Source organism: Cyprinodon variegatus, unplaced genomic scaffold (genome assembly GCF_000732505.1).
Source record: "Cyprinodon variegatus isolate N-32 unplaced genomic scaffold, C_variegatus-1.0 Scaffold80, whole genome shotgun sequence".
In the NCBI taxonomy this organism is placed as follows: Eukaryota; Metazoa; Chordata; class Actinopteri; order Cyprinodontiformes; family Cyprinodontidae; genus Cyprinodon; species Cyprinodon variegatus.
The window spans coordinates 1,572,228-1,588,247 of NW_015150533.1; the positions used below are offsets into that span (position 1 = coordinate 1,572,228).

A 16,020-nucleotide genomic window follows, 5' to 3' on the forward strand; every position below is an offset into this window, starting at 1 on the left:
ACACATACCTGAGAATAACTCAGTTTGAACAACAGTGATGATGTGTTAGCTGAACAAGAGGCCTTTTTGTTACCACTGGAGTCCTGCAAAATAAACTTCAGTCATGTAAAAAAGTAGGACAGGGTGTAGTCTGAATTATCTCCTAGTTGTAGGACTGGAAAGTCAAGCTCAGAGCTGGGAAAGAAATAATAAATTGACTAAAGTTTATTGACCTTTTTGACATCTATGCAAGGCATGTAAATGACTGCTAAGCCCAAAAATATTCATAACCCCAGCAGAATTAGATTTAGCAAAGTTTTCAGGTTTAGGTAAGTTTATTTCAAACAACTCAAAAGCAGGAAAATAAACAAAATGTACTTATTTTTATGCAATATTAAAATTGAGCTATTACATTTTGCAGTTGAAAAGGAATGAGAAGAAGTTAAATCTATTTAGATTTAAAAAAAAAATCTTATTTGACCAATACTGAGTCTAAATTAAACCAACAGTTATGTTTTGGAGTCACACCTGAATTACTCCATTCTGTAATTGTACAACCAATTGATACAGTACATAATATTTGTTTTGGCACAGCTTTGATGGCTCCGAAAAGTGAAAATCCACAAAGGCCACAGATGCACCATAGACTTCTTTTACACAGGCCAAAGAAAATATTCCAGGTAAACTCCTAAAGTTTTCTCAGTTTATTTTTTCCTCAGGCAAGCAAACAAAAAAAAGACAAACATTTCCTCCATGTTTCTCTTGCGCTGGTAAAAAACCATATGCCCAACCAGACGCATGCTGGTCCTAAGATTAACTGCCTATTTATAAAAAATAATTAACCTAAATTAATTTTTACTAACCAAATAATAAAGGAACATGACTAAATAACCAAATAACATAATCTCATAACAGATATTAAACAATAAAGTAAAATAAACTTAGCTAGATTATGCACAAAAACAAAAAACATTTTTAATCATTAACAAAAAATAATTGGCTCCTACAATATTATTTCCCAAATGTCCTTGTATGCATCAGACTGCTTTAGATTGAACTGTGTACAAAACGTTTTTTGTTCTGCATGTAATATGGTCGAAGCTATAACTTTTTCTTTGTTTTTCGACTGCACAAAAGATCAAGTGAAGTTTATTTACTGAGAAATGTGCAGCATATATTCATATAGATGGTTTGCATGTCATCTTCAGTGTTTATTGAAAATTTTAGCCTCTTTAAAAAAAGATTTAAAAAGAGAATGTTTTATTTTGTCTCCTTATTTGTTATCTATTTAGTCAGGCTAATTTACCTTTTGTTTACAGTGAAATAGTAACAACCTCCCATCCCCACCCCGAACAATCGGAAAATACAGTTTTGTAATGTAATAGATTATAAGTTCTAGATAACCACTGAAATTGCCTGCTATTTCGTCTATTATATTGCAAACGTACACTTTAGAAATATTGAATCTTACATATGTTTAATCTTAGTTCATATAATCATCAGGATGCTTTTTGGGGAGTAGATCGGTTTTTATTTGGAGTTTCCGACGGCCCCTAAATCCGTCTTGGCCGCAGCTGAGTTGACAGGAGGCTGTCCTTGGCTAGCAGCGTTAGCTACAGCGAGCTATACCGCACACATACAACACATATGCAAACTGTTATATATATTTTTTCTCTTTATGACGAGGTGATGGTGAGTTTTATAAGTTTTCTTTTAAATATACTAAGGTCGACATGTTACATACATATTCTACATTAAAAGAGCCCAACTTTAGTTTAGCCCGTTACTCAGCTAGCAACCCTTGGCCTGAACGTTATGTCAGTGATGTTTTTTCCCCGAGTCATTTAACATTAACCAACTGTGAAGTACCAGTCGAAATAAGATCGCCGTTTTGGTTACTTCCAGAATTTCCAGTTTTTATATGTCGACACTCGTTTAAAAACCTCGTTCTCACGAAAACCTGACTGTTTGCATTTAGCATTTTAATGCACTCTGGGGAAAGTAATTAAGGAGGCTTTAAACCTAAAGATAAAAGGTTAACACCTGGAGTTAAAGCTCTAAGTAAGGTGTTAGTCTTTGTTAATCTGTCTTGTTTTTTTTTTATGTTATTCTGTTTTATTCACGATAACAGGTTATTAAGAAGTTATCTGTTTACCTATTGATGTGCATCTGGCTGCTCCAGGTCTTGTGACTCTGCTCCACCCCTCAGGTAAGAGCTGAGGGTCGGGCTGATGTCATCCAGTCAGGGTGAAGGAGGGGGTCTTTCTGAGGCTGCCCCAGACAACAACACCAAGGACCTGTTTGACAACCCGCTTCAAACTGCTGCAACATGCAACACTCCTGAAACACAGGTGAGGCAGCAAATTTGGGATTTTATGTAATAATGCAAGCAGTACAACATCTTTTTTCTGGTCTCTTATACTTAGCATGGTGCATCAATTTAAGGCTGTTTAACTTTCAAAAGATATGCGTGTGTGTATGTTGTGTAAAATTACTTAACCAATGAAAATAAAGGAAGTTAAGAGAAACAAAATGCATTTAATCAGAGATGAAAACACTATTGCAGCCCATGTGGTTATTTGTCACTACCCAGTCTCATCCTCAGAACCACTTTTTGACTTAAGGTTTTTTTAATCCTACAAACATTGCAAGGTTTCAGTCAAGAAATGTTTTGCACAGCACATCTTTTTAAAGTTGCAGGAGATTAGGTAAACAAGCAATAAGTGATAATACTGGTGAGTTTTGCAATAACGATGTGGCTTTCGGAAAAAAAAAATGTTTTTGGTTCATATAAACCTAGACCCCAGATAATTAAGCTACCAACACGATTTATTACACTTTAATGTGGCAAGCACATTATGTTTTTCCTTGGAAAAAAATGCAACCTCTCTGTCTCCTTTATTGTTGAACTCTAAACTAGACTCTGCATCACACTTGCAACATTATTTTGCACTACCAACATTGTTGACCTGTTATAATCCTTTTGAATAGGACACAACTCAATATTCCACTGCGTCTGCACCATATTTCTTTTTGCGCTGCTCTGAACTTTTTCATATTAATTCCCTTTTGCACCATTATTTTAAACTGCTTTCTTTGATTATGATCACTGCTGCACTTTATATTAGTAATATCTGAAATAAACAGGTGTCAGCAAATGTTTTAAAGACATAGAGAGGCATGGTACTAAAAAAAGGGTATTTCAAAGCATTCTGCTAATTGTACAGATGAGTACCTGGAGGTCTTAAACATTTTTAAATGGAGGCAGCACCCGATGGTTTCAGTATTGCAAGATTTGTGAAGGAATTAACACCAAATCCTTTGAATCATTTCAGAGCCCTTATGTGTCCTAAAACCCAGAGGGTGTCACCCTATATTGCTCACGTGTCTTTGATCTGACAAATCGAGCTCCATCCCGCATTTGCATAAAACTTTGGTTTGCTTTGGAATATCTGTCTGATGACTTCCGCATCTTCTTTGACATTGCAGTAAAGAATACAGTGGCAAGAGTAAGCCTAAAGATAATACAAGTTAATACATTTTAATACAGGTTCCTGTTTTAGTCTATGTGTAAAACCCTGGATAGTGCTCTATTTAAGATTTAATCTTTGTTAATTCTTTCGAAAACTAGTATTTTTTTGCTTTTGTGTGGGAGTTTTTCCGAGTACCATTCCTGAGTTTGTTGTTTTCCAGCAGTTCAAAACATTTTACTTGGATTTGTAGCGCTCATAAATAATGTGCAAGCAATCAAGGAGTGAACACGCTGTGTTTTTCAGGAAGTGTTTCCCATTTACATTTCAGTTTCTCCATGTAATTACAGGGGTACACACCAGCTTTGTGCACAAACTTCACTAAGAATATTGGAAAGGTGCAGACTGCTTGAATGATTTGGCAATTGCATAAAGTGGGTGTTTGTGGTGTCAAACTGTGGCAGGCTCTGGTATTTCAGCATGCTGAAAGAGAAGCTGTATTACTGGTTGTATTGTTTTGTAGCCCTAAGAAGTTCAGTGGAATTAGATTGTTTACAAGCTGTGGCTATGTTCGAGTCGGCAGAACAGACAAGACGAAGCTTGTAGACGAGGGAAAAATACAACAAGGCTTTGTTCATTGACCCAGAGGTGGTCTGATCTTTTGTTTCCTGACTGCCCTTTGCTTTATGTAATGGTCTGACGATTTTAGTTGGAGGTTGCTGATAATGTTCGGGCTGTTCTCATGGAAGTAACTGCAGTGTTGATCAGTGAGCCGCTCCGTAAAAGGGGAGACACAAAATAACCATCGGTAGGAGGTATTTGTTTTAATTTCATAGTTGTGGTTTATATCTAACATGAGGAGGAGATAAAGTTTTTAGATTTTATTCACATTGTTTTGTTTCTTTAGGTTTCTCCTGTTTTGGATGAAGCTTCTCCTTCCTCTACATCCTCTTTTGAGATGCTTGACATGGAATCGGTTCCACCTCCATACCAAGAGGTGCAGCCTCACTGGTTCTTCTGCCGTCGGGCAGATGACTGCACTTCCTGGCATCCCTTCAGCAGAGAGGACTCTGACAAACTAGAAAACGCTTGCAACACTGGTAAGAACCAATAGTTATCTTAGATTGGTTAATATAAATACTATGAGCTGTTTAAAGTTGAGTTATGCTAGAGCAGTAGAGTAAGATTAGAGTTTTTTTTTTCTCTGTTGTGAGCATATTACTCTTGAAAGTTTAAGCGAAAAAGCAGTACTATGATCCTTGACTTAAAGTCCATTTCACACCCATCCCCCAACCCTTTAAGGCATTTTCCGCTACTTGTTTGGACAAAATCCTCTATCTGCAGTTTAACATACCTATTTTTAGATTTTCAAATAATCTACATTTCAGCTTTAAATTTAATTTCATTTACCACCAAAAAAAAAACAGCATTTCGGATACATATATTGGCCCCTTTCAGTTTGGCATGTATGTGAACACAGTAATTTAGGAGTGTTTTAAGCTCAGCACATGCTGATGTTTATCAGTGAAACCAAAATAAGGACTTCTATGTTAGATCTGTTCAGTTTTGAAATGCAAAACTAAAACAGTGCAGAGAGTAATCCCAACTATCACTACGGTGTGCTTTTGGGGAACTTTAAGGTTTCCCATTAAGCTAATATGAAAGATAAAAGCTGATGTTTTTACTAATTAAAATGTAAGAAAAAAAAATACAGAGCATTAACTTTAAAATCAGTCATTTCCCATATTTCCCATCAGTTTCCCTGTAGAGGAAATAATATTTTTTTTATATCTGAATGTCAGCCTATATAATAGTTATGCAAAGTTTATTATAAAAAGTTAGCGCTTTTTGTGTTTATAATGCAAATATGCTCTCCAAAAAAATCTTACAATGACAGGTGGTTACATATGTTATATGTGAACAGATATGACATATTTTTTCTTATACATATATTTATCACATGCTTTCTAAAAAGAAAATATGTCAGGTGGATTTATGGATTATGAACACACGGTGAAATTGTGACCACACGAATTATGGCTCCTGATGAGCCCAAAATCTGCCATGTCTGAGGTTTTTACAGTATTTTAAAGTTTTTAATTTACTTTGAAAAATTTATTCAGTGATTAAAATGCATTCCATATTATACAATCCCTAAATTGGCTTAGGATTTCACTTTGGTTTTTCTAGTCTAAAATTTAAAACAAACAGATGTTACTCATAATTAAGAACAGCGTTTTAGTGAATTTACCTTAAAAAGCACAATTTTCCCAATTTAATTGTAATATGAAAAGGACTTTAGAGACTATATAGTAATTATTTACTAACTGAGGGGTATGCAGTAGAATTTAGTATGGAGCTATTCTGTTATCTAGATTCAGTTCCTGTTGTACAATTATGCTGCTGTCCTGAATATTCAATTAAATAGATTTTTTTTTCTTTTGACCATTATGTTTAGCATAAATATTAACATACAAAAATCACCTAAATACTTATTTTTTAACCTTTTGTAAGAAATGTTAACATTAGCCCACATAAGCTAATTTCTTATTGTTTTGCAGTGAGAGAAAAGGGGGAGGATGTGGTGGTCGCTGTGGAAGGCGAGCGCTATGATGTACACGTCAAGGAGAGGAAGCTCTATGCTGTTTATTGGGATCAAGCTCCTGCAGAGGTTCGCCGCTGTACCTGGTTTTACAAAGGAGATAAGGACACAAGATTCCTGCCTTACTCTGAGGAATTCAGCCAAAGTCTGGAGGTAGCCTGAAATGTATTCTTAGCTTTTATATACATCTTTCCTACAAACTTGATTTACTTCCTGACTTTTGCTGCTGTCATACCTATAATTTCTCTCCACCTATAATCATTCTTCACTTTGCTGTTTTTTTTACAGGAAGCCTATATGATAGCAGTGACCTTAGATGAATGGAAAAAGAAACTAGACTTTCCCACTGGAGAGACTGTCATCTTGCACAACCCTAAGGTGAGGTTTGCTCCTGAACCTCTGTTCACGAGAAAGATTCTGCATAGGATTATGTTTCCAACAATTTTCAAAATGCCTGATTCTCAGTGATGCTAAAGAGCAGCATCTGTTTAGAGCTTCACAAGCTACACTGTCTGTGATTTAGCACAATTTAGCATTTTTGTATTTTGTTTCTGACTGGATGCTCCACAGATCACTGACTGTCAGGTAGACTGAAACAGCTCCATCACTCATATATATATTTGCCGGCAATATGCTGATGTTTATGGTATAGGTTCAGATATGTGTTTGTTTTTTTGCTGTGTTTAATGGCTGCTTTTTATTAGCAAATCCGACATACAAGCACAAGTTAAGCGATTCATCGCACTCACTCAGATGGAATCCAAAGTGCTCACATACTGCCGCTGTGGTTTTCAGCTTCGAAACCAATCCTTCCTCTGCTTTTCCAAACCTCAACTAGTGTTCTTCTGGCTCGCTACTCCTCAGTCACAGAGGTTTCATGCTACACCTCGTAGGGATCTAATTATGATCCTATGATGTACTGCTTATTGCTATATGCCTGTGTTTTTTTTTTTAACATGTTGGACACATGGGTGTTTATTATGACTTTTATCAATACTGAGAGTTAAAAAAAAAACAAAATGATAAAAACAAAATGATATAAAAAACTGTGAAGTTTTATTAGTAATGTGAAAGTGTAAGCCTGTACAACCAGAACGTTTCCACCTAAGTTTATTTCTAATGGGACATGGCCAAGGAAGAAACTGTTAATCTTTATGAAAAACAATAAAAACTTAAGATTGGCAGATAGTTTAGTTCTGGAATAATTATTTTTGGAAAGATCAGTCTAAAGTTGAATTATTTGGACACCAGAACAGAAGACACATTTTACAAAAAACAAATGCAGCGTCACAGAGAGAGAATCTCATACCAACCATGAAGCTTTCTGGTTGATGTTATGGTCACTTTTGAATTTTGGTGGTGTTTTCACACACGTGGTACCATGAGACGAACTCTGCAACCCACAGAAGTTGTTCAGGTAGTGCAGCTCATCCAGGATGGTACATCAACGCGAGCTATGGCAAGAAGGTTTGCTATGTCTGATGGCGTAGTGTCTAGAGGCAGGAGGAACTACCAGGAGACAGGCCAGTAAATTAGGAGGTGCGGAGGAGCACTGCCAGAGCCCCGCAAAATGGCCTCCAGCTGGCCACAAAAGGGCATTTTGTGAGGTGGCATTTCTTTGGAGGGCCACGCAGTCCATTTTGTGCTCGCCAGAGGTAGCATGACTGCCATTAGGTACCGAGATGCGATCCTCACACCACTTGTGAGACAATATGCTGGTGCGGTTGGCCCTGGGTTCCTCCTAATGCAGGACAAAGCTAAAACTCATGTAGCTGGAGTGTGTCAACAGTTCCTGCAAGATGAAGACCTTGAAGCTATGGACTGGGCCATCCGTTCCCCAGACCTGACTCCGATTGAGCACAGCTGGAACATCATGTCACGACCATTCCACCAATGTTATATTGTACCACAGTCTGTCCAGGAGTTGGTGGATGCTTTAGTCAAGGTCTAGAAGAAAGTCCCCTCAGGAAACCCTCTGCCACCTCATCAGGATTATTTCCAGGCATTTTAGGGAGTTCATACAGGCACTTGAAGGCCGCACACCATACTGAGCCTCATCTTGATCTGTTTTAAGGATATTACATAAAACTTGGATCAGACGGCAGTGTGTTTTTCCACTTTCATTTTGCAAGTGGCTCCAAATTCAGGTCTCCATTTGCATTCACCAAATGGTTAATAAATTTGATTTACATTGATGAACTTTGTCTGATTTTGTTCTCAGCACATTCAGCTTTGTAAAGAATAAAGTAATTAAAGATAATATTTCTTTCATTCAGATGTAGCAGTGTTCCCTTTATTTTTAGAGAAGTGTATATAATTGAAGCGGAACTGGACTCTGCAACATTGAAACAGACTCCTAACAGGTCAATAAACCCAAAAAGGAATGGATGCTAATTATGAAATGGAAAGTCCCTGGACATATCACAGCTGGAAATGAGGAGTGGAACACACCAAAAATAACCCACAAAGAAGTGTTAAATGCTTTGAGCAATGGCAACAAAAGATTCCTAAATAGGCTGCAGGGGTCAATCCTCAAAACAGTTTTTTTGTTTCTTTCTTTCTTAGCTGATAATGCATTATCAGCCATTTGGAATGCAGGATGATTGGGTGTCCTCTCCGTCAGAGCAGACACGACCTCGCACAGTCAAGAGGGGGGTAGAAAATATCTTTGTAGAAATACCAGATGGTAAGCATGTGTTCTGTTCTGCCAGATCATAATGGAGTATAAGCTTGGTATGAAGGATCTTCTCTAATTATGTCATTTTGTTTTCAGGTGAACCGGAGAAAGTGGATCACTTGGTCTTCATGGTCCACGGCATTGGTCCTGCATGTGATTTACGCTTTAGATCCATTATACAGTGTGGTGAGTTAGCGCATTTGATCGCACTTCCGTTTTTTTTGTGAGATGTGCATTAATGACTCCATTTAAATTTTTTTTTTTACAAATCTTCAGTAAATGACTTCAGGAGTGTTTCGCTGTCGCTCCTGGCCACCCATTACAAGCGTTCTCAGCAGGAAGGCCATGTCGGTCGAGTTGAATTCCTTCCTGTCAACTGGCACAGTGCTCTGCATGGTGACGCCACCGGTGTGGATGAGTACGTATAGATAAGACAAAAAAATGGGAAAAAAAATATATAACAGTTTTTATTCCAATAAGCTGCAAAATAAACTTTTCTGTTCTTGTTTGTATTTTCTCCTTCCTTCCCCAAATTTCAGGGACATCCAGAGGATCACTCTACCTAGCATCAGCCGCCTCAGGCATTTCACCAATGATACTCTGCTGGACTTATTTTTCTACAACAGCCCCACCTACTGCCAGACCATAGTGGACACAGTGGCCTCAGAAATTAACCGGCTGTATGTCCTGTTCAAGCAGAGACACCCTGAGTTCGATGGAGCAGTTTCAGTAGTAGGACATAGCTTGGGTTAGTCTTTCAAATGCAGAATCAGAAACATTAACCAGCAGGTAAAAGCTGGAAACTTAGGTTCATCTTGTCTTGTGTTACTCAGGTTCTCTGATTCTGTTCGACCTGCTAACCAATCAGAAGGATGGATCCAAACCAGGAAGAGTAGGCCTTTTCTGTTAACCACACCATTGTATCATATTTTATTTTGAAAAGCATATTCACAGTTGAAGCCTTTTCTTTTTTTTAAGGTATCTTCGGGTGAACAGTCTTCTTTTAACAGCGATACATTGGAGCAGACTCTGACAAAACTAGGCCTCCAACAGTACCTGGGAACACTGCTGGCAGAAAATGTCGACATGGAAGCACTGGTAATAAGCATAGCATCTAGCAAAAAAATTTGCATACAACATTTCCTTGTTTTGACTCATTATAATTACAGAGATCATTGTGTTTACTTAGATTTGGTTGACTAACCACATTTATGCCTGAGTGAATATATAGAAAGGGTTCGGGTTTATGGATTTCAACATGTCTCTCAACAAAAAACGGGTTCCAATAGAAAGTTAAACACATTTTGGCACACTTTATACATAACCTATCATAATTTATTTTCCTTGCTCTTTCGTTCAGGTCAGATTTTCACATCAGTTGTTCTGTTACCTGATTTTCCTGCTGTGTTCCCTATAATTATTGTTTGTTCTCTGACAACCTCTGAAGATTTTACAGAACCACTGTAAATACACGTTCTAAATACACATTACTCTTGAGAATTAAAGTAAAAGGTGATCTAACACAAATGCATAAAATGCAGATTATAATGAAAACATTTCAAATTAATTTTGGTTCTAATTCAAAATAATAGGTACTTCACAAAAGTTTTTGTAAATAAACTGACATATTTTTGGTTATCTTAGATTATAGATTTAGATACTAGATGTAGACTATTAACATAAGATTAATAAAGACAAATGGTGGATTATTTAATACTAAATCCATTTCTACACACTCAACAATTTGTAAAAAATTCTTTATGATTATATATTCTACTAACCCAGACTTAAAAGGTATTTAGTGGTGCAGATAACTTTTAAAGGTGCTAACTAGCTGATGGGGTGCCACCATGAGTTTCCAATTTTTAACTTTTTCACAATGTTCTAATTTTCTGAGATACGGAAGCCGAGAATGGTCGTGCTCAACATTTGTTTTTTTCCTTTGCCTTCTCGAGATAATGACACAACTATCTTTATCATGGTTAAACCATTCATTGTTTTCTGGAGATAACAAGATAATTATCTCGTTATCACGAGAACAGTTATTGATTTTTTGAGATAACAAGATGTTTAACCTGTATGAGTAATGAATGAGAATGGCCAACATCCCTGGATTCCCAGTCCATCCATGCCTGCGGTGCCTGTAGTTGTGCAGTCGCAGTACTGCATGTGAGCAAATAATCAGTTTTTTAGTTTCCTTTTTCTTTTCACTCATTGTCAGGTTGTGGTAGATGTTTGGATTGCATGGAATACAGTGGAAACAAATCTGACTGTTTTTGAATGAAAATCTTTTCCCATATGCACAATACAACTGTAAATATAGATCTGAGAGATAAAGATTGTACAAAGTGAAACAAATGTGTTTCTCTTGTAGGCTCTCTGCCAAGACAGTGATCTTAGAGATTTAGGAATTCCTCTCGGACCTCGAAAGAAGATTTTACACTACATCAAAAAGAAGAGGCTTCCACAGGTCAGACATGAATTAAATTCAGGGTTTAGTATTTTTCTCTTTTTTTTTTTTTAAAGATTCAACCCTGTTTAACCAATATCTTGAGGAAACAAGTATAGTGTATAAAACACTGTATACTCCTCTGTTTTTGCCATTATTTGATAAATCTGATGATGTTTTCTTTATATATCATAAATAGGACTGTAAGGCAGCAGCGGGGAATCAGACCTCTGAGTCTGCTCCACCTCAAGTGACCAGTGATGGTAACCAGCCCTCAGGACCAGAAGCACAGCAACCCCTCTTCCACAGAGAGCCTTCTATCACCAGCGCTGTGGACTATGAATACTTCGATGTCGGCATCGGACAGGTACAACACAGGCACACAGACAGTGTTTAATTGCTTATGGGGGGGTGCAGGTGAGCTTTGTTGCGTCACCGTTCCTGCTCTTTTCCTCTTCCTTGCTTGCCTGGAAAGCCCAAAGGAGGCATAGCCAAGGGACAGGTGTGTCTCACATGGTGACCACTTTCTCTTCAGGCTTGGTGTCTTGATGTGTTTGACTTGATGTTTCCTTTGTATAAAGTGCAGTTCTGGCCACTACATTGAAGTGAAAGCTTGAGAAAAAAACAATCTTGTATTTGTGTTCATACATTTGTATCAACTCTGCATGGGTGGCCATCTCTTCATTCACCAATGTAAATGAAGAGGATAAGAATCCACATCTGCTCTAAATGAAGTGCAATTATTTTTAAAATTTGACTTTAGCTAACTTCTCACTGCAGCTCTCATTTCCTATCCGTCCCTCCAACAAACCCAGGTGTCCGTCGATTACCCTCAGCTGGCGTTTTACCCTCAGACGTTCTTTGCTTTTGGTTCTCCGATCGGAATGTTCCTGACTGTACGAGGACTGAAACGCATTGATCCAAACTACTCATTCCCAACCTGCAAGAGTTTTTATAACATCTACCATCCAGTGAGTATCGGGTTTCTTTTCAGAATTGATTTGATCTTAGATTCTGCCTTCCTTCACTGTGTTCTGTTGTTTGTGATCTTATGAAATGCACTCATCTTTGACTGTTTGAATTCCTCTTTAGTACGACCCAGTTGCCTATCGGATTGAGCCCATGATTGTTTCGGAGGTGGATCTGGAGCCAATGCTTATACCCCACCACAAAGGCCGAAAGAGGATGCATCTTGGTAGGATCGTAGATTTTTTCTCTTTGTTCAGTTGTACAGTGGGAAGAAAATATTTGATATTAATGCTTAATTCCTATTCTGTTGTAGAATTGAAAGACAGCTTAACCAGAATGAGTATGGATTTAAAGAACAATGTTTTGGGATCATTGCGGACAGCTTGGCTGTCCTTCACCAGACTACCAGTTGCAGCACTGCCCCCAGTGGATGAGCGAGAAACTACGAATGACACAACCCCACAGGAAGAACAAGGTAGTTAAAAAAATACTCACTGGATTTGACTTAGTTTATCTTTGGGGTCTTTCTCTGAGAGTTGACATGCACAAAATGGTGTCCAACCCACTGCCGTTACATCCTTCTTATTCCTATGCATGCTGCACTGTTTTTAGTTTTATTTTGCTTTATTTTCACCGCCTCATGACTTTAAAATCTCAGCAGAAACTACTACTAATAGAGAAGACAAACTTATAAATCTATGGACTATAATACTGGAGTGACCAAAGACCATTCAGAAGCATTAGCTAAAAGTTAAGTCAGGATTATTAATGAATTATGTATGATAATTCATCTGACTTCCACTTTCTCACTTTAATCAGAGTCTGATTAATAAGGACACACAATAATAATCGTTTTTTGAACCAAAAATCTAATTAACGCATTGTGTTAGTCTGTTAGATATGGGAAGATAAAGCTTAATTGAAAATTAAATCTACAATGATTTAGCTTGGCACGCTTACAGAGGATGACTCTTGCGTAATGATCTTTATCATCGCCACAGGCTCTCGCTGCGTATGTGCTCCCCTCCCTCATGCCCCATGACTTTACCACCTGCTAAACAAGTTGTCATTTTAACTGAAGATTTAATTTACTGAAATTCCCTTTAGGCCGTTTCATGCCTTACTACTTATAAGTTCTCATTGGCTGAATTCACTCCCAGCTTCACTCATTGTTAACATAACAAACCACTGACGCGTCTGGCCTAGAGCAAATTTTTATGTGAGTTCTGTGGTTTTTATTTAATGTTATTTAGCTGGTGGTGTGACTTCACAATCTTACCCATGTTTTTTAATTACGTGGTGCACATTTATATTAATGTGGACAAACTGTTAACTCATTAGATGAAAATCAGGGTTTGCAATTCTGTGGAAAAAAAAGACAGTCACTTTTTCTTCCTGTTGTCGTTGTTGTCCCTGGAAGCTTTGTCGTTGCTTATTATTTGCATAATATGTTTCATGAGGTGCTAAATTTGAATATTCACCTGTTAATATAGGGTTTACAAGTCTCTACCTGTGTGGTTGGATTGTATTAAATAGATGGGAAAACCATAAATGTGTATGTGTATTATGCACACTCTGAAGGTCAACTAAGTCTATTAGATTGTAAGGGGTTCTTACAGACTATGCAACATGATATTCCTTATTGTTAATGAGTAAATACTTTCAAAATTTACATTCACAATTGGCTTCTCAAAATAATCATCATCAATATTACAAACCTTTTATATAATCTCTTAAAATGCTTTCTTTCTTGTTGTTATAGTCTCCTACAGAACAGTGATTCTACACAACATATGTGCATTTTTAGTTTAGTTATTGTACAACTTTTTGTGCCCTTTTCTAGAGGTAATAACTATTTTAGGGGAGGTTCTTTGTGATCTTTAAGGATGCTCATCCTCCAGTTAACAGCTGGCAGTGACTTTTTGCCTCAACAATGGTTAAACAAAATTTTATCCAGTTTTAACCTCTTGTAGAATAGCCCAGAGCTGAACACCTGAATCAAATGAATAGCTTATTACCAAGCTTTTATGTAGAACTTAATGTTTCACTAAGACGGTAATTCAATAAATAATGACTCCACATGATTCACAACTTTTACAGTTTGTCCCATCACATGGGTGGCGTGCTTATTCCTGCTGAATCAACAATTTAACTGTATAAGGTTACTGTTTCTTAAGCTTAGGGTGTTTTATAATGACATGGATCAGTGAATCATCTCCGATTTATCTCCAAAAGTAAAAGAGTAGAAGTTGAAACAAGCTCAGTCAAAGCAATGTTCAAACTCAGCGAAGATAAATTTATACATTATGACAATTTAACATACTGTTCCTGTTTGGGGTTGATGATTGTTATTTTTTTATCATGTTGCTTGCTTTTAGTTGCTAATTCAAAAAAAAAAAACACATGGCCTGTTTCAAATAAACTAATCTGGTCTAAAAATAAATGATACCCCGCTCAGGTAGGCTTGATCCAGAGTCTTGTCTGCTCTTTTCATGTCACTTGTCTGCTCTTCAGCTCTGGTTGCTCTTGTGCAGGAATCTCAATGTTTCCCTGGTCGAACACACCTAAATTAAACAATGCTTTTACAACCCTAGTAATGACCTATTTATTTGATTCAGGGAAGTTGAAGTGGAGGAAAGTAGCAGGGCAGTTTGAGAGCCCTGCTCTAGGCTGCACATTTCTAGTGTAGCTTTCCAACACATTGTTTTCATCGAAAACTCCAGACTTTTCCCAGAAGCAATGTAGTTACACATCAATTCTAGACCCCTTCATATTTTATAAAACTAGGGACATTAGGTCCTAACTATAAATCTTGAACCTTCCAGAACAATTGAAGATCTCATCATTCCTAGGTCCTGTGATTTATGACGCAACAGAAAGTCAAAAATTGAATTTTTGATTTTTAAAATGAACGCTGATTTCACTATTTTTGTTGTGTGTGAACTACTTTGACCAAATGTTTCAACATCTGTTACATCATTTGTGGACTTTAGTACCTTCTTTTTTTGTGGAAAAAGAAAAAAAATCCTAAACTTAACAAACACTAACATATAAGGTTATTTTTAGCATTTTAGATCCAGTTTAAAAACCACTTGTTACCCTAAATAAATAGGGTAACAAGTGGTGGTAAATAGCAAAAAAATAAAATAAAATAAAAATACCCCTATGGATTTGGTCAGTTTAAAAAAAAAAATACTGATAAAAATGTTAGAAATAATATTTGGCTATTTAAAAGATAAAGCATAATCAGTTAATTATTGCCATTTTGAGAATTTACAGAGACTTTTCTCTACATTACTTTCATTCCTTTCCAATTTGTCCCCATCTTTTAAGGTTAAAGTCTTTTACTATAATGCAAGAGACCCAGGTTCAAATCCTAGGTTTTTAAGGAAGGGAATCAGGTGTAAAGCTTTGCCAAGTCTGTAAACAAGTCCTAATGATTTTCTGTGGCGCCCCCTGAATATGGGAGCAACCGAATGTAGGAACCCTAGTAGCTTATTAGTTATTCTGAATTATAGGCAAGATTTAAGTATTTAAACTTCTCTCTCTGACCATATAATGCTTTAGAGGCCTTTTATTATTGCAGTCACAGTTGCTTCTCTGATGCTTAAAGAACACTAATTAGCTAGTGTGTTGTAAATCTAAAGCTTGTTGGATCGTTATATTCCCTCATGTACAAAGGTCGGTAGGATAAAAGGAGTGACTCATATGTTTCTCTGGAGATTAGATAGCGGACAGAGCTGAGCTGTTTAATGCATTGTTTTTGTAGAGGCACAATTTCCAGCCTCCATTTTATTTTTTAGCTCACTGATAGGTAGGGTTGGGAATTGAAAAGATTTTCACGATTCCGATTCCCTTTTCGATTCTATGAAAC

The 16,020-nt window shown here is 37.0% G+C and overlaps 1 protein-coding gene across 4 annotated transcripts in view; it reads left to right on the plus strand.

Moving 5' to 3' along the window:
* The first annotated feature begins 1,546 nt into the window (after positions 1-1,546).
* Positions 1,547-16,020, plus strand: part of ddhd2 (DDHD domain containing 2) — a 17,874-nt gene continuing 3,400 nt past the window's right edge. The window contains exons 1-16 of one of the 4 annotated variants that reach the window (XM_015373100.1): positions 1,547-1,671; positions 2,162-2,330; positions 4,357-4,549; positions 6,011-6,204; positions 6,340-6,429; positions 8,617-8,737; positions 8,825-8,914; positions 9,005-9,146; positions 9,268-9,476; positions 9,562-9,620; positions 9,707-9,826; positions 11,103-11,198; positions 11,377-11,544; positions 11,993-12,148; positions 12,270-12,372; positions 12,460-12,621. In XM_015373100.1, the coding sequence (XP_015228586.1) occupies positions 2,211-2,330; positions 4,357-4,549; positions 6,011-6,204; positions 6,340-6,429; positions 8,617-8,737; positions 8,825-8,914; positions 9,005-9,146; positions 9,268-9,476; positions 9,562-9,620; positions 9,707-9,826; positions 11,103-11,198; positions 11,377-11,544; positions 11,993-12,148; positions 12,270-12,372; positions 12,460-12,621 (2,023 nt within the window). In that variant the 5' untranslated portion in view covers positions 1,547-1,671; positions 2,162-2,210. Of the gene's footprint in view, positions 1,672-2,161; positions 2,331-4,158; positions 4,265-4,356; positions 4,550-6,010; positions 6,205-6,339; positions 6,430-8,616; positions 8,738-8,824; positions 8,915-9,004; positions 9,147-9,267; positions 9,477-9,561; positions 9,621-9,706; positions 9,827-11,102; positions 11,199-11,376; positions 11,545-11,992; positions 12,149-12,269; positions 12,373-12,459; positions 12,622-16,020 lie in introns of those variants that run through there. The other 3 variants (XM_015373099.1, XM_015373101.1, XM_015373102.1) reach the window with 3 other exon arrangements.